The sequence below is a fragment of the Dioscorea cayenensis genome, chromosome 19, assembly GCF_009730915.1.
Source record: "Dioscorea cayenensis subsp. rotundata cultivar TDr96_F1 chromosome 19, TDr96_F1_v2_PseudoChromosome.rev07_lg8_w22 25.fasta, whole genome shotgun sequence".
NCBI classification, from domain to species: Eukaryota; Viridiplantae; Streptophyta; class Magnoliopsida; order Dioscoreales; family Dioscoreaceae; genus Dioscorea; species Dioscorea cayenensis.
Window position 1 is genome coordinate 2315249 of NC_052489.1, and position 20304 is coordinate 2335552.

At 34.7% G+C, this 20304-nt stretch overlaps 2 protein-coding genes and 1 pseudogene across 2 annotated transcripts; all 3 read right to left on the reverse strand.

Moving 5' to 3' along the window:
- The window catches only part of LOC120283281, a 3585-nt pseudogene extending 1718 nt beyond the window's left edge, over positions 1 to 1867 (reverse strand).
- A 10093-nt stretch (positions 1868 to 11960) lies between these two features.
- LOC120283295 (membrane-anchored ubiquitin-fold protein 3-like) lies at positions 11961 to 15127 on the reverse strand. Its single transcript, XM_039289936.1, has 3 exons — positions 14683 to 15127; positions 13433 to 13603; positions 11961 to 12346 (listed from the first exon to the last, which is right to left on the reverse strand). The coding sequence occupies exons 1-3, from the start codon at positions 14810 to 14812 to the stop codon at positions 12291 to 12293; spliced, it is 357 nt and encodes a 118-aa protein (XP_039145870.1). The 5' UTR covers positions 14813 to 15127; the 3' UTR covers positions 11961 to 12290.
- Positions 15128 to 16668: 1541 nt separating this feature from the next.
- Positions 16669 to 19248, reverse strand: LOC120249884 (F-box/kelch-repeat protein At1g22040-like). Its single transcript, XM_039258576.1, has 2 exons — positions 19195 to 19248; positions 16669 to 18603 (listed from the first exon to the last, which is right to left on the reverse strand). Exon 2 carries the CDS (start codon positions 18578 to 18580, stop codon positions 17132 to 17134), a length of 1449 nt encoding a protein of 482 aa, XP_039114510.1. The 5' UTR covers positions 18581 to 18603; positions 19195 to 19248; the 3' UTR covers positions 16669 to 17131.
- Between the last annotated feature and the right edge of the window lie 1056 nt (positions 19249 to 20304).

The following is a 20304-nucleotide window of genomic DNA, read 5'->3' on the forward strand; positions in this document are numbered from 1 at the left end:
GCCTTTATGAACTCTTCAGCTTCTTTAAGTAATCCAGAACGTGCAAAAAGATCGATCATACACGCATAATGACTCGATGTTGGCTCAATCTTGTGCTTATTCTGCATCATAGTATAGTAACTTTTTACCTTCTTCAACCAGTCCTGCATGTGTGCAAGCCGAGATAACACCTACATAAGTTATATGATCGGGTTGAATACCACTGACAATCATCTCTTCGAAAAGCTTAACCGCTTCTTCTCCAAAAACCATGCTGAGCTAAAGCAATGATCATTGATGTCCAAGAAATAGGTTCTCGACCAAATCTGATCTGATCGAATACTCGCCTTTGCTGCTGGGAGGTTCCCAGACTTTGCATACATTGTGATAAGTGCATTGCACACTGAAACCGATAGCTCCCGTCTGGACTTGATCGCCCTCGAATGTATCTGCTTGCCGTGATCTAGCATTGCCGAGCTGGAACAAACGGTCAATACTGCAGTAAGAGTGTAATTGTTTGGCTTTGGCCCTTTGTTCACCATCAATCTAAAGAGTTCCATAGCATCATTGTGATGCCCATTCTGCACATATCCTACAACCATTGCAGTCCATGCCACCACATCAGGATTTCTCATCGACTCGAAGATTTTCCTCGCCGGTTGAAGCTCACCAAGCTTGACATAGCCTTCGAGAAGAGCAGTAGAGCGATATTAAATTAAGCTCAGAAGCCATCGAGATGCTTCATGATTCTCTCAGCAATCTCAACACCACCAGACTTGAGTACATTGATATCAATGCATTCCCAAGCTCCCCTTTGCAAACAATCTCGTGTCGCACAATGTGAGCATGAACTTGCTCTCAAATCTTAACATTCCTAGATTGGCACAAGCAGATAAAACACTCGTTAGAGTGAAGTTATCAGGCACCATCGAAGACTCATTGAGCATTCGAGCGAAAAACCTCAATGCTTCAAAATCTAACCCATTCTGATTATACCCAGCAATCACTGCATTCCATGAAACAATGTTACGCTCTGTCATCTGCTCAAACTGAGCCAATGCAAGATCAAGTCGTCCTGATTGCGCATACAAAGAAATCATCGCATTCCAACTCGATAAACTTCTCAACGTCAATCTATCAAAAACAACTCTTGCCATCTCCAAATCCCCAGACTTTCCATACATGCTCAAAAGCGAATTAGAGACATGGACACAACTACTCATTCCAAGCTTCACAACAAATGAATGCACATTTCTACCAACACTAAGCCCCTCCATAGCAGCACAAGCAGCAAGAACATTAGCAAACGTGAACTCAGTAAGAGGAACTCCGTTCCAAACCATATCTACAAACACACGCACTGAACTCTCAAACCAACCCATTTGTTTACAACCAACAATCATCGTCGTCCATGACACGGAATCTCTCTCAGGCATTTCATCAAACAGTTGAGCTGCAACATCCATGCAACCACTCTTAGCATACATTGAGAGAATGGAATTCCAAGTAAACATGTTCTTCAGCGGCATTTCGTCAAACAGGCGGCAGGCATCAACGGAAAAGCCGAGTTTGGAGTAGACATTGATGAGATTGTTGGCGAGATAGGTGCTGAAAATGAGGCCAGTTTTGAAGAAGTAGCCATGGATGGACTTGCCAGCCAATGCGTTCTTGGAAAGCAAGCATCTTTGGAGAAGGGAAGCTAAGGGAGTGAAAGACGCCATGGATTTTTCTTCTCATTCTCAAACTCGATGCTTCGGCCTTTTTTTTCTTTTTCTTTTTTATAATAATAAATTGGATTTGGGTTTGGATCCCAAAGAATATAGTTTAGATTTGACTGTCGTGGTTTTTTACTTATCACCCCTTTGAAAAACTTAATATTAAAAATACATTAAAAAATATACATCTTTTAGCTGATGATTACAACACCATATATATATAGAACAAAAAAATCAAGCAAAAATAAGGAGGAAAAAAGGAAAAATAAATAAATAAACATATATATATATATATATGAACAATTAATGATGAATTCCATTAGGATGAATCTTTCTCCCTAAACCAAACATACTCTTCCAGTCCTTCTTATTATTCTTCTTCTTCTCTTGATCATGTTGTTGTTCAATATGTTTGGACTCTTTGGACACTTTGTTTTCAGCCATGATCTTCTCCTTTTGGAGCTTCATGAGTACATAAGCTTCAAGAAACTCTCCTCCCATAGATGCCATTACTTCTTCTTCTTGTTCTTGCTCTTGTTGTTGTTGTTGTTGAGAGTTGGTTGTGATTAGAGAGTTGAAAGAATGGGAATGAATTTATAGAGGTTGAGTTGGATTTCAATTGCTTGTGTTCCAAGTTCCAAACAAGGTACGTTTTCTTGGAGAGGAGGGAAAAACATATGTCATCAATGACGTTGAAGAAACCAGAAGTTCAGTGGTTATTTCTTATTTGGGTTGGGGTCCAACTTGGCAGGCTTCTTTGCATGCATGCATGGTCACCTACTAGTCTTTCTAGTCTTTCTCAAAGTCTTCTTTATATCTTGTCTGAAAAGAATAATTATATATATATATATATTATAGAATTTTTAATGGTCATGGATGACACATGCGGAGAAATAATAAGAATCACATGTTTATTTTTTTATGGTAGGCCAAGTCAAAGTCAAAGCCATCATTAGACTCAAAGTCTATGCCAATGCATCCTGTTTTCATGCATGGAAAAAATACATCTACTAACCTTTTTTGAAATTCTCAAACCGCCTTTGAACTCAAACTTATGTCATTTATAAGGCTTTTTAAATGTACTAAAGTTTGAAAAACTGTGTTTTGGTGTCAAATAAGATGATGTATTTTTTTTTTTTAATAAAAATGGATAAACCACATTCATTAAAAAGCCAAAATTACAAAAGATACAACAGCACTGAAATACAGACCCACCAGCAGTGGGAGAGAACCAAAACAAAGCTACCAATAAGCATACAACAATGAGAGCCCCCCACCGGCCAGAGGTCTCCTCACAAGATGAACATTAGAGCTAAACTTCTCCCGTTGAAGAGATATGCTCCGGAGGGGCATTGAGCTCCACCTCCCTAGTCGCCACAAATTCCAGGCTCCTCTTGATTTTCTTCATGGGCTCCTCCAGCTTAGTCCTTTTAGCTTCAGGAACTGCATTCAACCACATAAGAAGCATATGAACAATTTTCACAATAATTGTAGCATTCGAAGCACTAGAGGATGAGAAAATGCGTGCATTTCTTTCGATCCAAATGTTCCAAGTAATGGCCCTAGTCAAGAAATCGCAAAAGGTGGATAGAGGCCTCTTAATATTTTTTCGCCAATTACCCCACAAGTCTCTCATGGAAGAAGGATTCGATCGGACATCAAACAGGTGTCCAAAGAAACCCCACACATGTAAAGCAACATGGCACTGGAGAATGAGATGACTAGTTGACTCCACATTAGAATGGCACATCACACAAGTGGTCGACGGTAGCAGATTGCATCTTCTTAAAGCTAAATTTTTCGAGGAGAGAATCTTATCCTCCCAAGCTAACCAATTGAATAGGTTAACTTTTCTCGGACAGCTTCCCTTCAAGATGACGGGCGTCCAGGAACATCGAATCCCCCCATCAATTAGGAAGGAATAAAAAGACTTAGCCGAGAACACCCTATTTGAGGATAATCTCCACTGCTTTAGATCCTCCCCAGGCCCCGTATGGTTGGCCAAGCCCGGAATTAATCTATTCAAAGAGGGGTAATCACCCCGAGGAAGCCAATCCTCTCGACCAACCAAATCCCTCACCGTTCCTTCCTTCTCCAAGGCCAGTAAGAAACGATGAGGCCATAACTCAGCCGGTGCTCGACCCTCCAGCCAGTTATCCAACCAAAACAAAGTGGCGGACCCATCTTTCACCGTGGCGGTCAAATTTATCCTAAAGGCCGGCAAGGATTGAAGAAATCCATTTCAAAGAAAAGACCTCTGCTTAGGTTGCTTATGAAACAGATTCCAACAGGGATTCCTTCCGAAATAGTTTACATGGAAATTAAACAACATCACCGCACCATCTGCCGCTAGACCCAAGCTTCCACCACCACTTCCCCAAAAGGGCCATGTTGAAGGTAGCTAAGTCAAGAATACCCCAACCCCCTTGTTCTCTCGGTCGACATAGTCTTGCCCAAATCTTGGGATGATGGATATTAGGGCCAGACCACAAGAAGTCCCTCCTAATCTTATCAATGCTTTTAATGACCCAGCAGGGAATCTTGTAAATTGACATCCAGTAGGTTGGCATAGCAAATAAAACCGAATTAATCAGGGTCAGGCGACCCCCCAGGGATAGAAATGGAGATTTCCAAAAGGCTAGTTTGGACCTGATCTTATGAATAAGAACATCCCAGTCCTGCTTCCTGGGTCGGCTACCAAAAAAATAGGTAACCCTGGGTAGGTCATAGGCAAGACCCCAGATCACAGAATGTAAAGTTCTAGCTAGGTAAGCCTGAGGCTCCAAATTTCTTTGGGAAGAGAATAAGCGTGATTTCTCCGTATTAACCCTTAGACCCGAGAGGCCTTCAAAAAAGAAGAGGATCATCTTGATAATTCGCAAGTCCTCTCCACCCCCCGCCGTCATGATAAGTAGGTCGTCAGCAAACTGCAGATGGCACATCTTACAACCAGAATCCCCCAGAGGAACCCCAACTATGACCCCTGAATTTAACGCATTATTGAATAAAGTACTCAGCACATCCACAACCAGGGTGAAAAGCAAAGGGGAAAGAGGGTCCCCCTGTCGAAGCCCTCTTTTGAATCTAACATATCCACTCTCCTTCCCATTAATAAGAAATTTGGCCTTAAAAGAAAAGAGAATGGATTTGATCTAGCCCACCCATCGCTCGCTAAAACCCCGAGCCTTTAAGAGATCGAAAAGGAAGTTCCAATCAATCGTATCAAAAGCCTTGAAAAAATCCACTTTAAAGATATGGCCTTGAAGACAGTGTCTTTGCATGAAGTAAATGAGCTCCTGGGCAGCTGCAATGTTGTCGACAATGCATCTACCTTTGATAAAGGCAGATTGAGTCGTGTCAATCAACTCGCTTATCCCACAGTTAAGCCTATTTGCCAGAAGCTTGGAGAGAATTTTGAGAGAACAATTAATTAAGCTAATTGGGCGATAGTGCGAGGGGTCTTGTAGGGTTTGAGTTATCGGAATCAGTGCAATGTTTGACCAATTAATTCGTTCTAGATTGGCCCTACCCCAATAGAAGTCATCACACAGCTTGTAAATGTCATCTTTCACCAAGTCCCAAAATTTCTGGAAGAAAAATACTGGAAACCCATCCGGCCCTGGCGCTTTATCAGCACTCATGCTAAACACCGCCTTTTTGATTTCCTCATGGGTGAATGGGGCGTCTAAATAGGAGAGGTTGTGTTGGGTTTTATGACCAAGTAAGGCATCCCAGTTAATCTGGTGACGATAATCTTGAGTCGAGCCATAGAGGTTTTCGAAGAAGGAGGCAAACACCTCTGCAATTTTCTTGTCATTGTCAACCCTCTCATTTCCTTTCAAAACCCAAGGAATTAAGTTTCTATTTCGGCGACCATTTGCCACAGAATTGAAAAATTTTGTATTTTCATCCCCTTCCCTCAACCAGGTCACTCTCGCGCGCTGCTTCCAGTAAGTTTCCTCTTGCTTGAGAATTAAGTCCAACTCCTGCCTCCTCAGTGTCTCAATAGAGATTTCCTCCTCCGAAAGAGGCTTAACCTCACGGGCAATGTGAAAAACTTCCAATTCATTCATCAGGGCCAACTTCATAAGTTTTATCGACCCAAAATCAAATTTAGCCCATTTTTTGAGTTGCATTCTCAATTGCGAGAGCTTCTTAGCCAGAATGAATGCACCGCATCCTTGTAAGGATGGGGAGTCCCACAATCCCTAACAAGGTCCTGAAGTTTTCAGCAAGGCACCAAGCTTGTTCAAAACAAAAGAATCGAGGAATAGGACTGTGGGCACCCGATTCAAGCCTAATTGGCACATGGTCAGACCTCAGCCGAGGAAGGATGTGTTGCAGGACCTTTGGGAACATCTCCACCCAGTCCGAATTAATTAGGAATCTATCAAGCCAAACCCAAATTGGATTAGCTTGCCCGTTAGTCCAAGTAAATTTCTTTCCTATGCTAGGTGGCTCAAGAAGCTGGAGGTCCCTAAGTAAATCCTGTGCCATTCTAATGTCTTCACGATTGGCAATACCATTCATCTTATCAGCAGGGGTAAAGATTGAGTTGAAATCCCCACAAATCGTCCAAGGAATGCCCAATCCCGGACGACATCATCTAATTTCATTCCAAAAATTTAATCTCAAATGTCGATCAACGGGTCCATAAACCGAAGTACAAACCCAAGACACATTATTGGTTAGATTAGTGAATTTGATAGAAAGGCAATGAGCCCCTCTGTGGACCTCTTCACCCTTAAAAAGAATATTATTCCAACCAACAATGATTCCACCCGCCGAGCCATTGGCCGGGATAAAGAAAAGTGGTCTAAACAGTGGATATTCATTATATATTCTCCACTGTTTATGTTAGAGGAGAAAAAATTGGATGGAGCCGGCTTCACCCGGGTCTCTCACTCATATGATGACACATGTATATTCATTAAATGTACAAGGTATAATTGCCATATAAGTCCCTATAATTGTGTACTTTTTGCCTTTTTAGTCCTTGTAATACTTTTAGGTACATTTAAGTCCTCATATTTGATCGAGTTGGGACTTTCGAGTCTGAGGCGTAGATGGCGTTATCTTCGCCGTTTCTTTTGAGCTGGCATGGTTTTAAATATTTGCTGTTATGTACAATTAAGTCCTTGTATTTGATCGAGTTGGGACTTTTTAGTCCCCCTATTTCGTAATAAAAAAGTCACATTTGCAGTTAGGTCCAATTAAGTCCTCATATTTGATCGATTTGGGACTTTTTAGTCCCCCAATTTCATAATAAAAAAAGTCACGTCGAGCAAGAAAGAAAGCGGCAAAGTTAACGCCATCTATGCCATGACTAGAAAGTCTCAACTCGATCAAATATGAGGGACTTAAATGTACCTAAAAATATTACAAGTACTAAAAAGGCAGAGAAAAGTACACAATTACAGGGGACTCGTATGGCAATTAAGAAGTTTTGGTTACCCTGCAACTACTGTAAGTAGTCAAATGTAACCGGTTTTACATGTAAAAAAAGTCGTTTGGTTTGTTGTGAAATCGCTTTTTACATGTAAACTGATTTTAGCGTTTTTGTACTTTTTCATGCATTTTCAACTTACACAGAATTTTCTTTCGTAAGTTGAAATCTGACAAAAACATTTAGCTAAAATCATCATTCTTCACTCTCAAATTATGCATTAAAAATGAAAACTTACATGTAATCAATTGTTAATATAATTAAACTTATACTTATTTATATTTTATTAAATTTATATTTAAAAATAAAACCAATTTGTATTTAATTTTAATTAAAACAATATTTTTTTATATAAAAATTAAAGAATTTTATATATTTTTTTAATTTAATAAAATTATTATTAATTTAATTAATTAATTAATTTACATTAGTGTTAAGAGTAGATGGGGAGAGTTAAATTAATTATTTAGAGTTAGTGTTTAATTATTTATGTTTCTTCTTATTATTTGGCTTAGTTATTTGAGTTTTCGATTATTATTTTTTTAATGTAATAAATACTTTTATTAAATTATTTAATTAATTTAAAAAAATTAAATTAAATTAAATTAAATTAATTATTTTTAGTTTAAATTATTTTTAAATGTATTAAATAATTAATAATAATACAGATATATTGGGGAGTAATCTCACCCTCTACTTTATATGGTGACTATGTCTTCTAATTTTACATCAAACCAAAACAAATTAAAAGTAATGCAAACGATTTTTAAGTTACAACAAACCAAACATCGATGATGTAAATAGAAATCGCAAAGATTTTTCACTTACGACCGTAATTTCATTTTACATGTAATTTCACTCACGGATCGTCGATTCGGGCTTGGCCCATCGGGACCCCACCCCACCAAATAAAAATGGGCGGGTTGGGTTGATCTTTTATAGGCCCACCCGGGAGACTGGGCTTTAAACGGGCCAACCCGTGCGGGCCGCGGGTTGGGCGGGGCGGGCCGCGAGTTGGGGCGGGTCGGCCCGCCTCTAATATATATATAATATATTTTATATATAATATATATATATATATATATTGATATTGACATATTGTTAAGGATTTAAATTAAAAAATAAATAAATAATTTTAATGAAGTTTAATATGCATTTAATTATGTTTTAAAAGAAATATGGAGATAACAAAACATTTTAATGACTATTGATTTTTGATGAATATTATGATTAGTAATGGATGTTTTTATTTTGTGCTTTGTTAATTTTTGTTAAATTTTTTTGTTGATTGTAATGGATGAATGTTATAATTGTAATAGATGTCTTTTATCTTATGGTTTGTTGTTGTTTTAAATTTTGTTGATTGTAAATTTATAATAGTGTTTTTATTTAGAGATTTTGTAATTATTGTTGATTTTGTTAGTTTTTGAATATTATAATGGATGTTTTTATTTTGTTAATTATTGCATGTTTTAATTTTTTTAATTTAGTTTTTTATGAATTTATAATGAATGTTTCAAATGTTTTATATATTGCAACATTTATAAAAAAATAAAATAAATTAATTATTTTTGATTTTTGGTGGTGCCCGCCCAACCCACAACCCAAAAGCAGGGTCCAGTCGGGTTGGCATTTTTGCCGCCCGCCATTTGACGAGGCAGCCCGGGCCCTGCCTCGCCAACCCGTTTGATCGCTTCTACGACAACCAAATGTTTCTAAACCAAATGTGACAAAAACTTTTGTAACTTATGACAAATGGATTTTTTTAATTAACAAAAATTTTTTAATATCTTAACGTATAAAAAGTTAAGATTCTCGCACTAACAATATTATGAGGAATCCGATAATAAATTTATTTAAATAAACTAAAAATCTTATCGGTTAAAAATTTTTATAATTAACTAATATATCAATTAGTGAAATGATGTAGATAATAAACTCCTCCAAAAAAAATAAAAATTTTATCCATTAAAATTTTTATTTAATTAACTAATAATTAATTAGTAAAATCAAATAAGATAATAATATAATAAATTCATTAAAAAAAACTCAAAATCCTAACCTATGAAGTTTTTATATTCTATCATTGAGAGGAACCGTTCTTTATAAATTATAAAGTTTTGTGCATTCAATGAAATATATATATGTCAATATGTCATTACAAGAGTGAAAGACTCATCCATTTTTTCTCGGTGTAAGATGATGTTGTGTTTAGTAAATATATATATATATATATATATAGGTGCGAGTGGGCCATAATATTATACTTTTAATTTATTTTCGATTTAAAAGTAAAATTTTTAGAAAATCAGGGACGTTTTGGATATTTGATATAATTGAAGGACTTGTTGGAGAATTAAAATAGTTGGAGAGATTTGTTGTTAAATTAAACTCCTTAATTAATTTAGTTTTAGAAGGTATTGGTGACATCTTGGTGCATTTTAAGCTATCATAAATAATCAATTTTGTCCGAATTGTCTCCAATGAAAAAAAAAAAAACCTTAGAAATAAATTACCATAGTTACTCTGTTTTATTAATCCATGATTGAAAAAACAGAAAGATTAATTTTTATCAAAAAATAAATGAAAAATTTAGTAATAAAAAAAAAAGGAGAAGATATACATTGAAAAAGGTGTTGTATTTTAGTGAAACTGTTGTGCCTATCCTTTAAAATGACATCATCCTAATGAAACTGAAGCTTTGAATTCAATTGACTTTGTATAAGAAACAAACAAGTTTGAAAGAAGCAACTATATATATATGTGGTGCAATTTCATTGCAACTCTTAAAAGTCCAGTGAAAGGTGTCATCTTGCATGCCTCCCTTCCTTTTATAATTAATTAATCCTTTATATATATATATATATATATATATGTATGGAAGTGATCATGCATATAGAACTTAGAGAAAAGTGAAGGATGGGAAGAGCAAAGATACAAATAAAAAGGATTGAGAACATGATGAACAGACAAGTAACATTCTCAAAGAGAAGGAATGGATTGCTTAAGAAAGTTTATGAACTTTCAATTCTCTGTGACATTGATATTGCTCTCATTATGTTCTCTCCAGCTGGAAAGCTAGTCATGTTCTCATCAAAGAAAAGGTTCATTTCTTTATTTTCATTTCTTCTCTCTCTCTCTTTTTCTTAATGATCAGTGAATTCCTGTATATTTTTCTTTTCACCTTTTCAGTTTTGAAGATATTCTTACAAGGTTCCTTGCAGATCTCCCTCAAAAATCAAAGAGAAATGTAACCATTATTAATCTATATATATATATATACATATATTGTTTTGTTTGATATTATATATATCTTATGTTGTTTTCTTATGATACTTAATTGGATGAAAAATCTTGAGCAGCAAGTGCAATGAAGAGGTATGTTTTTTTTATCACTCTTATTATTGTTCTTTTTTTTTAGTATTAATTAAATAAACTTTCATGTTTTCTGCACAGTTATTGCAAAACATCTCTTCAGAAGTTAAATTATGAGAGTTCATTAGCTTCTCAGTGTTCTTCATCCAGGTTCTATTTAGTATTAATACTTTCTTTTGTTTTTCATACAAAAAACATAGGAACATTTAGAATGTATTGTTATTCTTTAATTGTTAACTATTAATTGCAGCTCAAGAGATTCAATCAGGAAGAATATAGAGGTAAATAACTTGGCCAACTTTTTTCTTTTATATGTTTATATATATATATATATATATATATATATATATACTAATTAAGATTGTATGAAATTTTGTAGGACCTTTGTAATGAGATAAAGGAATGCAAGATCAAATTGGAGGAAGACACAAAGAAATTAAGGTATGGATTAGTCTCAGTTTAAGCTTGAAATTTAGAAATAATTTATTAAGAACTTGTGAGATAAGTTTGGATACATATAAATGAAAGGATTCTACATGGAGATGTGAGTAAAAAACTATCTATGAATGAAGTTGAAGAGCATGAAGTCATATTAAATGAAGCTTTGAGCAAAGTGTTACAAAAAAAGGTTAGACCTCTCTTGATTTTCAAATAGCTTCTGTGTTTTTTCTCTTTAATCTTATGCTTAAATTCTCTAATTAACCAAAAAAAAATTAAATTAAATTTTATAGAAAACATTGGAAGGGAAAATGCAATCAGATGATGATCAAATTATAAGGTGATTATTTTTAATATATGTTCATTTATTTATCACATTATATATGTCTTGAAAATTTTTGTTTATTTTAATTTTAAGGGAAAAAAGATCAAGCTTTGGTGAATGTTTACATCCAAGCACAATGGACTTCATGGGCATTTTATCACAGGGAGATGAGATACAACCAACAAACCCAGTAAGTTTATATATATATATATATTCAAGGATAAATTGAAATATTTTTTATCTATTAAATCATATGTAACTTTGATGAGTATTATATGTTAATAAATGTTTAATTAAGTTTTCTTTTTTGGCTGCAGGGACCTGTCACAACAGTTCTACAGAATCAAGGGCTGGAAGATAATTTACACCTCTAATTAGTGTGTTTGTTTCAAGTAATTTCCTTCAAGTGGGTTTTATGTAAATATAAACACTTTTATTTTAATCCCTGAAATACAAAACATTTTTGCTTTCATAAATGTAGATATATTCATCCCTGTAAAACTAGTAGCTATTTATCTATTTACAGAAGCATCAGAACAGGATTTATGTAATTAAGAGATTTTGGAGGGTTATGAAAGCAAAAGAATCCCAAAAATAAAAATTTCTTGATATATTTGACATGGTTTGGCAATAATACATGATACATTCTCACAAGAACTTCACATGAATCATCAATCAATCCTGAGAAAATAAACAAACAGAGTACCAACAATTAATTCTCAGAAAAAAAAAAAGCAAAGAACAAAAAAGAAATTCATTTACACAACAATGACAATCACAAAAAACAAGTCTTTCATTTTTTCTATCACAATGTGTTCAATATAATTCCTCCTGCACAATAAGACATTAAGAACAGATTCAGCTCCGAAAATTATCGTCTAGTGTTTGTCGAGAAGTGTTTGCAAGAGCAGAAGGTTTTATACATGACTTCTGCAGAAATTTCGGCTTCGCAGTGTGATTGCTAGCCGAGCACGGGCCAAGAAAGATCAAATCGAACTAAAATTTTAACGCGTCACAGTATACTGCATGTGCATCGGTTCTGTTTAGGGGATTTTGCAAGTTGTTTTTCTGCAAGAGACTAAGGAATTAGTCCCGGACTTAAAACAATGCGATTCAGTTAGAAATGGCAGATAAACTCGGCAACAAGTATTATCTATATATAAATATATAATCCTTGCATGTACAAATATATAATTGTGTTAGGATCAGAATAGATGCAACAAAAAAAAAAGGAAAAATAAAACCTGTTTTCAGAAAAATAAACAGTTTTTCGGGTAAATCAGAGGACTTTGCTTCAAGCTGAGCAACTATTTGGTTAAAGTGATGATTTCAGAAAAAGAAGAGTATGGCAGTGAACAAAGCATCATTGTTTTCAATCCTGCAATTTTCACTTCATATATAGAAACACACCAAAACAGGAGGAAATCAAGTTACTGATGTTCATTAAAAAATATAAATATTAAAAGAAAAGAAACTTTGAAAAAATGAACTACTTAGAGTGTTATTAGTCAGAGCAGAGGGTGATGGCCTACTCATCTAAGGCTTTCTATATTGTCACCCTTCAGTATATACATACACTTTGCCGCACATATATTTAAGCTCTTTCTGAAATTCATATAAACAAGCTTATCATTTTTGTTATGATCCATAAGAGCATTAAATTATGTTATTGTCATCACTGAACACACTAAACACTTACAACTTGCAGGTCACCAACTCAACAGCACAATATTATTCTTACAGGAGCTCACCAACTCAGCAGCAAATCGTTATTCTAACATTATTCTAACATGTCCTTGCATCGTTCCATTGCAACTTAGCCCAAAAAAGATCTTTACTTACAGTTAGCAATCAAAAATTATAAAAGCCCTATTCAGTATTTTATATAGTCAAGCAAAAAGGAAAGAACATGATAAAGATAGTTAGGGAAAAAAACAAGTTAAAACCATAACAATGGTAATGATAATAATCACAAATAAATCAATAATCGACAAAGTCTAAACAAATGCCATGCAAATCTTGTTTTCTAAAACCAAAGCAAATTAGCAGATCCATGAAGAAATCAGCATAGATTATTATCATATATTTAAATGTAATCAATTAAGAGGTTTCAAAATATATGGACAGTTTCAAAAGTAAAATCAAACATAATACCGTTATGTTTATCAGGTAGTGGAGGCCGCACAACAACATGCATAGTGATTACACCACCAGGAAGTTCACCAACTGGAACTCTAGACTCAGCAAGTGTCCTATTGTCCTCCAGTACTTTTCCCGCGTTAATGAGCTTGATATCATTTATTGTTTTCGGAGCAATTTCTTTATCTACATAAAGACAATTTTAGAGAAAATAAAATAAAATTACATCTTTCAATCACAAAACAGAGGATGTTGAAGTGTATATATTTTTGAAAGACAGCATATTGAGAAACTCATGATAAATGGTTTTCCTTAGCTGGCAAGAGAGCTGATTTACTACGCATCAAGTAACACTTAAAATGTTTTATTTCTTAAAAATAACAGTCCAATTGGGCAGATGATTTGTTCAATCTACATTTTGAACTATTGACACTCAGATGTTTCCAGTTTCAAGAAGCATGTTATATGGTAGATAAACTAGCTTCATTGTTCAATACAGGAACCAGGCCATGAATCACAATCTAATAGCTTCTACACAGAATTGATTACTGGTTGCAAAGAGTAACATATTGTATAGCAGACACATCTTAACTTACATAACCTTTCTATCATCAAATAAAGTCAGCTTCAGACTCAAGGCAAAAAATATAAATAAAAACCAGACAAACAAACAGATGCCACATTGAATAACTTTAATGAATTGCAAAACAATTTTAAAAATATAAAAGATATTTTACCAAAATCATCTAGTCACAACCAAAATGAAAAACAGAAATGCTTTGTATCTGAAACATGCTTAGAATGGACAGAAGAGTAGTATACATACATATAACCAAGGTAAGACAATCGATCAAATAATCAACTAGTTTATCCATTGGGTCTCCACAACAACAAACAAAGGAAAACCCCCACATATATCAGAAACAACAGTATAAACAGTTCTTCTCATCATCAAAGACTAAGTTTTTATAAATCAATAGATCAACCAGTTCTTGAATAAAGGATCAATTGAACAACAGAGACTATAATTCATTCAATCACACATAAAGAGTAGAAGAAGTAGTTAGAACAAAGTCACATCACAACAATTGATATCTGAAAGACTCTTGCACAATAATCTAAATAATTCATTTGAAATCAAAACTAATAATTTGCAGCAAATTAAAAAGCAGAACATGAATTATTTGCATAATTGGATCTATAAAGATCAAAGAAGCAATAACCTAGATCTCACTGAAAAATCACAAATGGCATGAACCTCTTACCTTGAGGCCATCGAGAGAGTATAGATTCCTTCAGAGACGCAACCGACGACGATGGATTGAATTTGTTCGGCCCTATGTCAGTACCATCAAAAAGCCTGAATTTAAGGTCAATCCAATCCTCTCCAGCCATTCCAAGAACGAGAATCAAAACCAAACTCCTAGAACTCCATGAATCCCCAGGAAAGAAAAAAATCAACGAAATCCCAATGGAAAATCCAAACAAATGCAAAGAATAATCAATGAAGAAGCAGATCAAATCAACCACTAAAAACCCCGATGGATATATGATATATCTCCTCTAAAGATCCCAACTTTCATCGAATTTTTCCATCTCCGGATCGAGAAAACCCCTCAAAATAGGATCTTGATCAGTGGAAATCCTCCAAATCGATCAAACCCGGTCCAAGATGACTTTTTTATTTATCACTTGCCCTCTCTTTCCATCTCTTCATATAAATATATAAATATATATATTTTTTAAATTGAGTTATCTAATAATTTTATCCGAAAAATCTATATATTTTTTTTATATAATATGGTTAATATTATCATTTAATGAAAATTAACAATTCACATCTTTTTCTTTTTTTTAGAATTAATGATTAAGTTGGAGATAAGTGAAATCAAATCACAATCAAAAGATAGCATCAAAATGACAAGCAAGGCCCATCAAATGTCAACAAAAAAAGTTAATAATTAACTCCAATCCCAAGATTCCAAATTCCAAATGATAAAGAATTATATGTAGTGTGTTTTTTTAACATATATGTATATATCACCAAAATTTTCAAATATATAAATATATATAGAAATATATATTTATATTTATATTTAAAAAAGAAACTTGCAAGAGAATGTTAATTGTATGATTGGAAACACATAAACATGGATAGATGAACTCCAAAAGGTATCAAATTTCTTGTTGAACCTAATGACAAAGACAATCCACCAATTTCAAGCCTTTTGTTAAGCAATTTTTTTTTTTTAAATGAATGTAAACAACTCATATAAATGTTAATCTAGTCTAAAAGATCCGATGCCAATAGATTATACATTGACCAGATACCAATAAATTATACGGTGATCTGCTTTTTGTAAGCATTTGATAAAAAACAAAAAAAATAATTCTTTTTATTTTTATTTTTAATCAATTTTTTTGATAGATGAGGAAGAAGAAGACAAGAGCATCAAAAGTCTTCTCATGATCAAGAAATCAAGATGAGTAGGATGGCACTTGTTACTCTTGAGAATAAAAAAGATTAAGAAGTGAACACAAAGTGATAGTCTCATTTGTCAGAGATCATTTTGATTAATCTGCATTATGGAAATAATCTTTATTTTTAATGAGGGATTTTCTGCAGAATGACCTAACTTTTGGTAAATTTTTTTCAGAAAATCCCAGAACTATTTAGAAATAATTTTAATTTGTCACAAAGGTGTTGGCACAACACCCTTTATAAAATTTATTCTACAAAATAATCAAACATCTGGTAAACAGATAGATCAAGAAGTTTTTGAAAGTAAATATTGATAACTTTATGCAGCAAAACAACAGGCACAGTAACAATCTGGAAGTATTTCTGATGTCATTCAAAATAGCTGAGCATCAAACTTCAAGATTGAGAATATTAATAACTCATGTGATCAGTTAGTCCTAGATCAAGAGCACAATTTAAAAGCAACATACCTGAATGAATAAATTATTTTTACTTGTTTCCAAAAGGAAAGATTACTACATTATTCCTTACAACAGAGGCTAATATAAGGAGACAAGTTAACAAAATCAACAAAGAACCAATGCAGCATGTAGGTGCTTGAAGCAGAATTTACCATCCATCAACTCTCTTCTTTTTCTTCATCTTCCTCTTAGCTTCCCTTTCGCATAGAGAACTCGGTAGTAAGATACGGTAAAGAGTAGTATTTCATGAAAGGTATCCTCATTACATACATACATACACACATACATATATAACTTGCTAGGACAATTTGAGCAGAAACAACAAACCTCTTTTTAACTTTTATTGATTTTCTACAATTGACAGACTCAGAAAATAAATCGAATGCACGCAAGCTAATTTTTGAGAATTAAAGAAGCATTCTTAATATATAACAGTTTCTATTCTGGCAATTCGAGGTTGATAAGAACCATTTATGGCACATACAACATAAGGTTAAAATAAGAAACTATGCTTTGTTCATATACCCACCAATTTCAGACATTTGTCAGGTTCATCAATGTCTGAACTGACCGGAAAACAACCCACTTTTTACTTCTAGAAACAACAGAGCACACAACTTCAACTTCAGGTTATCACCATTGCAGAAAAGGCTCACAAACTCCACAAAATGCCGTTATCAGCTCATCAAGCAATTGAACTGAATTCCATACCATATAAGAACTTGCGAGTTATATGAAAATCCTATAGCTTAAACATTTAGGGATTGACAGCTAACAAGCTCTGCCAGTGCCGAAATTTTTTCTAGCGATAACCTTCCAAGCATTCATTTCTCCCTCTGACAAGTCAAAGCTTCCACGAGATGAACTGGCTGAACTAGAAGAAGCATTTCCGTGAGAGGAACTAGCATGTGTGGATGATGATCTTGAAGTGGAAAGGCATGTTTGATCTTGCAAGTCCGCTTGCAAAATCGTGGTGTTATTATCGGCGTCTTTTGTAATGACATGAACCTTTCCCAGCAAACTAGCAAGCAGATAACGGGAGTGCGAGTTTGTGAAATCATGAACTGGAACTGTTTCTACCACAATGTTCCATTCATCTTTCAGAAAATCGTACCTCTTTATCTTAGCACCATCCGTAGAATTGGAAGGTTCCAAAGCATATAGATCCCCACCAACAATAACACTCAACTTGGTCCCTGCTTGCCGTGCTGGCCAACCATCTCCCATACCAGGTGGCATCTCAAACCATGAGTTGGTCTCAGGGTCATAGATCTGACCTCCAACATCAACAAAGAAAGGCCAGCAGTATAAACTCTGAGGCACATACAACTTCCCCATATATGGAGTCATGCCAGTTGCCATAGGCTTTAGCATGTCAGCTAGTAAATCAATTGCTAGCAGATCAGCTTTTGCAAATGGCATGGTCGGCACTTCACTCCATTGCTCTGTACATGGATCGAATACTTCAGCAGACAGTAGAGGAGTTAAACTACCTCCATTCAAATTGACTCCACCCACTACATAGAGCTTGTTATTCAGCAAACCAGTTTTACAAAAAGCCCTGCCAGTGGCCATGGATCTCACCTCTCGCCATTGATTGAGGCACGGATCATAACGCCATACAGACTTCATGGCTGAGGCTGTAGAGAACCCCCCAACCACATAAAGGCAGCCATCAACAACCCCGGTGGCACAACCACACAACTTAATTCGCTCAAAGACATTTCTCCTCCCCATCCACCCTCTTATGTAGTCCGCAATCTTGACACTAGAACCCAGCACATTCCACATCCAAGAACCAATTAAAGCAGTACTAGAAGACTCTTCCTCAGGAGCAACATATGGTATTGGTGGCAACCTCTGCCATTTCCTCGACACCGGGTCAAGGCCAAGCCACATAAGTGTGTTCTCTCTTTCCACTTTCACCAGTATATAAAGCCATTCTTCAGTCGACCCAAGTTCTTTCCTCAGCTGATATACTTCATTACTGGAAAGAGCAGCTTTCCAGTTCTTTGCCACCAGCTTCATACTCAGATAGTGAATCCTCGGAACTCTTGCAAGGATTTGAAATGAAATCTCATCAGGAAGACTAGGGATTAATCTTGGATTATCATCACAACTCGCTGTCATCTTCAGCCTTTTACAGGTTTCAGTTTGGGAGGTTTCACAATCATCCAAGGACTTGGTTCTTGACACAGGGGCACTCAATAATGATCCCATGACATCCTCTTCAAAGCAGCTTGCTAATCAACCACCAAATAGCATAAAAAAGGGAGCTTTTTAACGTTAATTTAATACATCATTCCTATAACACAGAATCCTTGAACATCTAAAGCAACTCAAACTAAATTTCAATCAATAACGTGAAGAAAGAATTCCAGATACAATCAGCACACATAACATTTATAAAACATTCAATTCATGAACAACATATCACCGGAGATAATATCAATCGAAGAAAATCCTTATCTTTTCAAAGGCTACGTGCACAAAACTCATCATAAAAGATTTCCAACAAAAAAAAAAAAGGAATCTTGGTAACCCCAAACAACAGAATTCCAAATAAAACCACAAAATGCGCAGAGATTCATCACCAAACAAATAAAAACATCAAAATACACCAACAAAATCCTTTTTTTTTTCCCAATCGGGGTTCTTCATGAAATCTAAAATCACTTCTATATCCAAATACAGCATAAAATAACAAAATTCGAACAGGAAAACCACTAAAACGGGAAAAACATCAGTAGGAAAGAGGCGATCATATTGTACTTCACTCAATTTAGTGAAAAACATCGAATCAATGGCTTAATCGAAGGAAAATCAAGCAATACCTTCGCACTGACTTTTGGGGAAATTGGGAATGCGAAGCACTCTTCGTTATCGGAGAAAAAGAAATAAAGAAAATTTGAGCTTATATTATCATGTTTTTACAAATACCCCCCTGACAAATTTTTCTACTCCTTCCGTTTCTTTTTATGGGTGATGATTAACTGAATCTCACCAAAAAAAAATTTAATTATGTCACACTCTGAACTCGGCTCAATAGATCCAGGACACTGACAAATAGCCATACACCTACAAAGCCGAAGCCAAATAGACATACAAAGTCTCAAATTTTGAACAAACAATCTAATAGAACTGTAATTTCAAAAGTTAACATCAAAATTTTACAAAGTTCAAAATTCCAACTTCAGATACAAACTGGTGTTCTATATATAAATCAAATACTCACACAGACAGAAAGACAACTCAAATTTAGAAGTGATCAAGAACACAATCTCTCGCTAGCTCACTAAGATGACTACTGTATTAATCACTCTGAATCTGAAAAAAAAAATTTCAACAACAAAATTATGAGCTTAATAACCCAGTAAGTAACTCACTAAACATAACCGGGATCATAAAAAAGATTTCCAGAAATTTAGAATTAAAAACCAATCATATCGGGGTTTTCAAATATTTATCAAAATTGTAGTCCATGAAATCAAAGATGCTCATCACAATATAATTTAATAGCAGACAGAAATATATATCTTCAAATCACTATGGCCAAAACAAAAATACCAGAGATTATTTGTTTACCCTCAGTGACCCGAGCCAGAATATCAGAGTTCATTTGTTTACCCTCGGTGACTCGAGCCAAAATATCAGAGGTCGTTATTCTTCACCGACGGAACGGTGTAAAACTATAGTTTCTTAACATAGTCAAAGTTTCATGTCGACATGGTCAGTGTTTAACCCCCAATGACAGGGTTATTGCCTAGTTAAATGGAGACTAAACGTATTTATATAAAAATAACTTTGTTATCCAAAAACAAACATAATTTTAGAATTTCAAACAAGTCAGGCAGACAGAATTTGCAGAATAATTTGCCAAGCAAACATACAAGCATATGCATGATCCCATTTGTTTATAGTAAAAATAATCCAATTATATTCAA

What these genes read in the sequence shown, in the direction of transcription:
- LOC120283295 (XM_039289936.1), bottom strand. Translation starts at nt 14,812, where the DNA reads ATGGCTGGAGAGGATTGGATTGACCTTAAATTCAGGCTTTTTGATGGT. An exon ending in ACTCTCTCGATGGCCTCAAG is followed by an intron (nt 13,604 to 14,682) that starts GTAAGAGGTTCA and finishes GTCTTTATGTAG; the next exon opens with ATAAAGAAATTGCTCCGAAA. An exon ending in ACTACCTGATAAACATAACG is followed by an intron (nt 12,347 to 13,432) that starts GTATTATGTTTG and finishes AGTCTCTTGCAG; the next exon opens with AAAAACAACTTGCAAAATCC.
- LOC120249884 (XM_039258576.1), bottom strand. Translation starts at nt 18,580, where the DNA reads ATGGGATCATTATTGAGTGCCCCTGTGTCAAGAACCAAGTCCTTGGAT.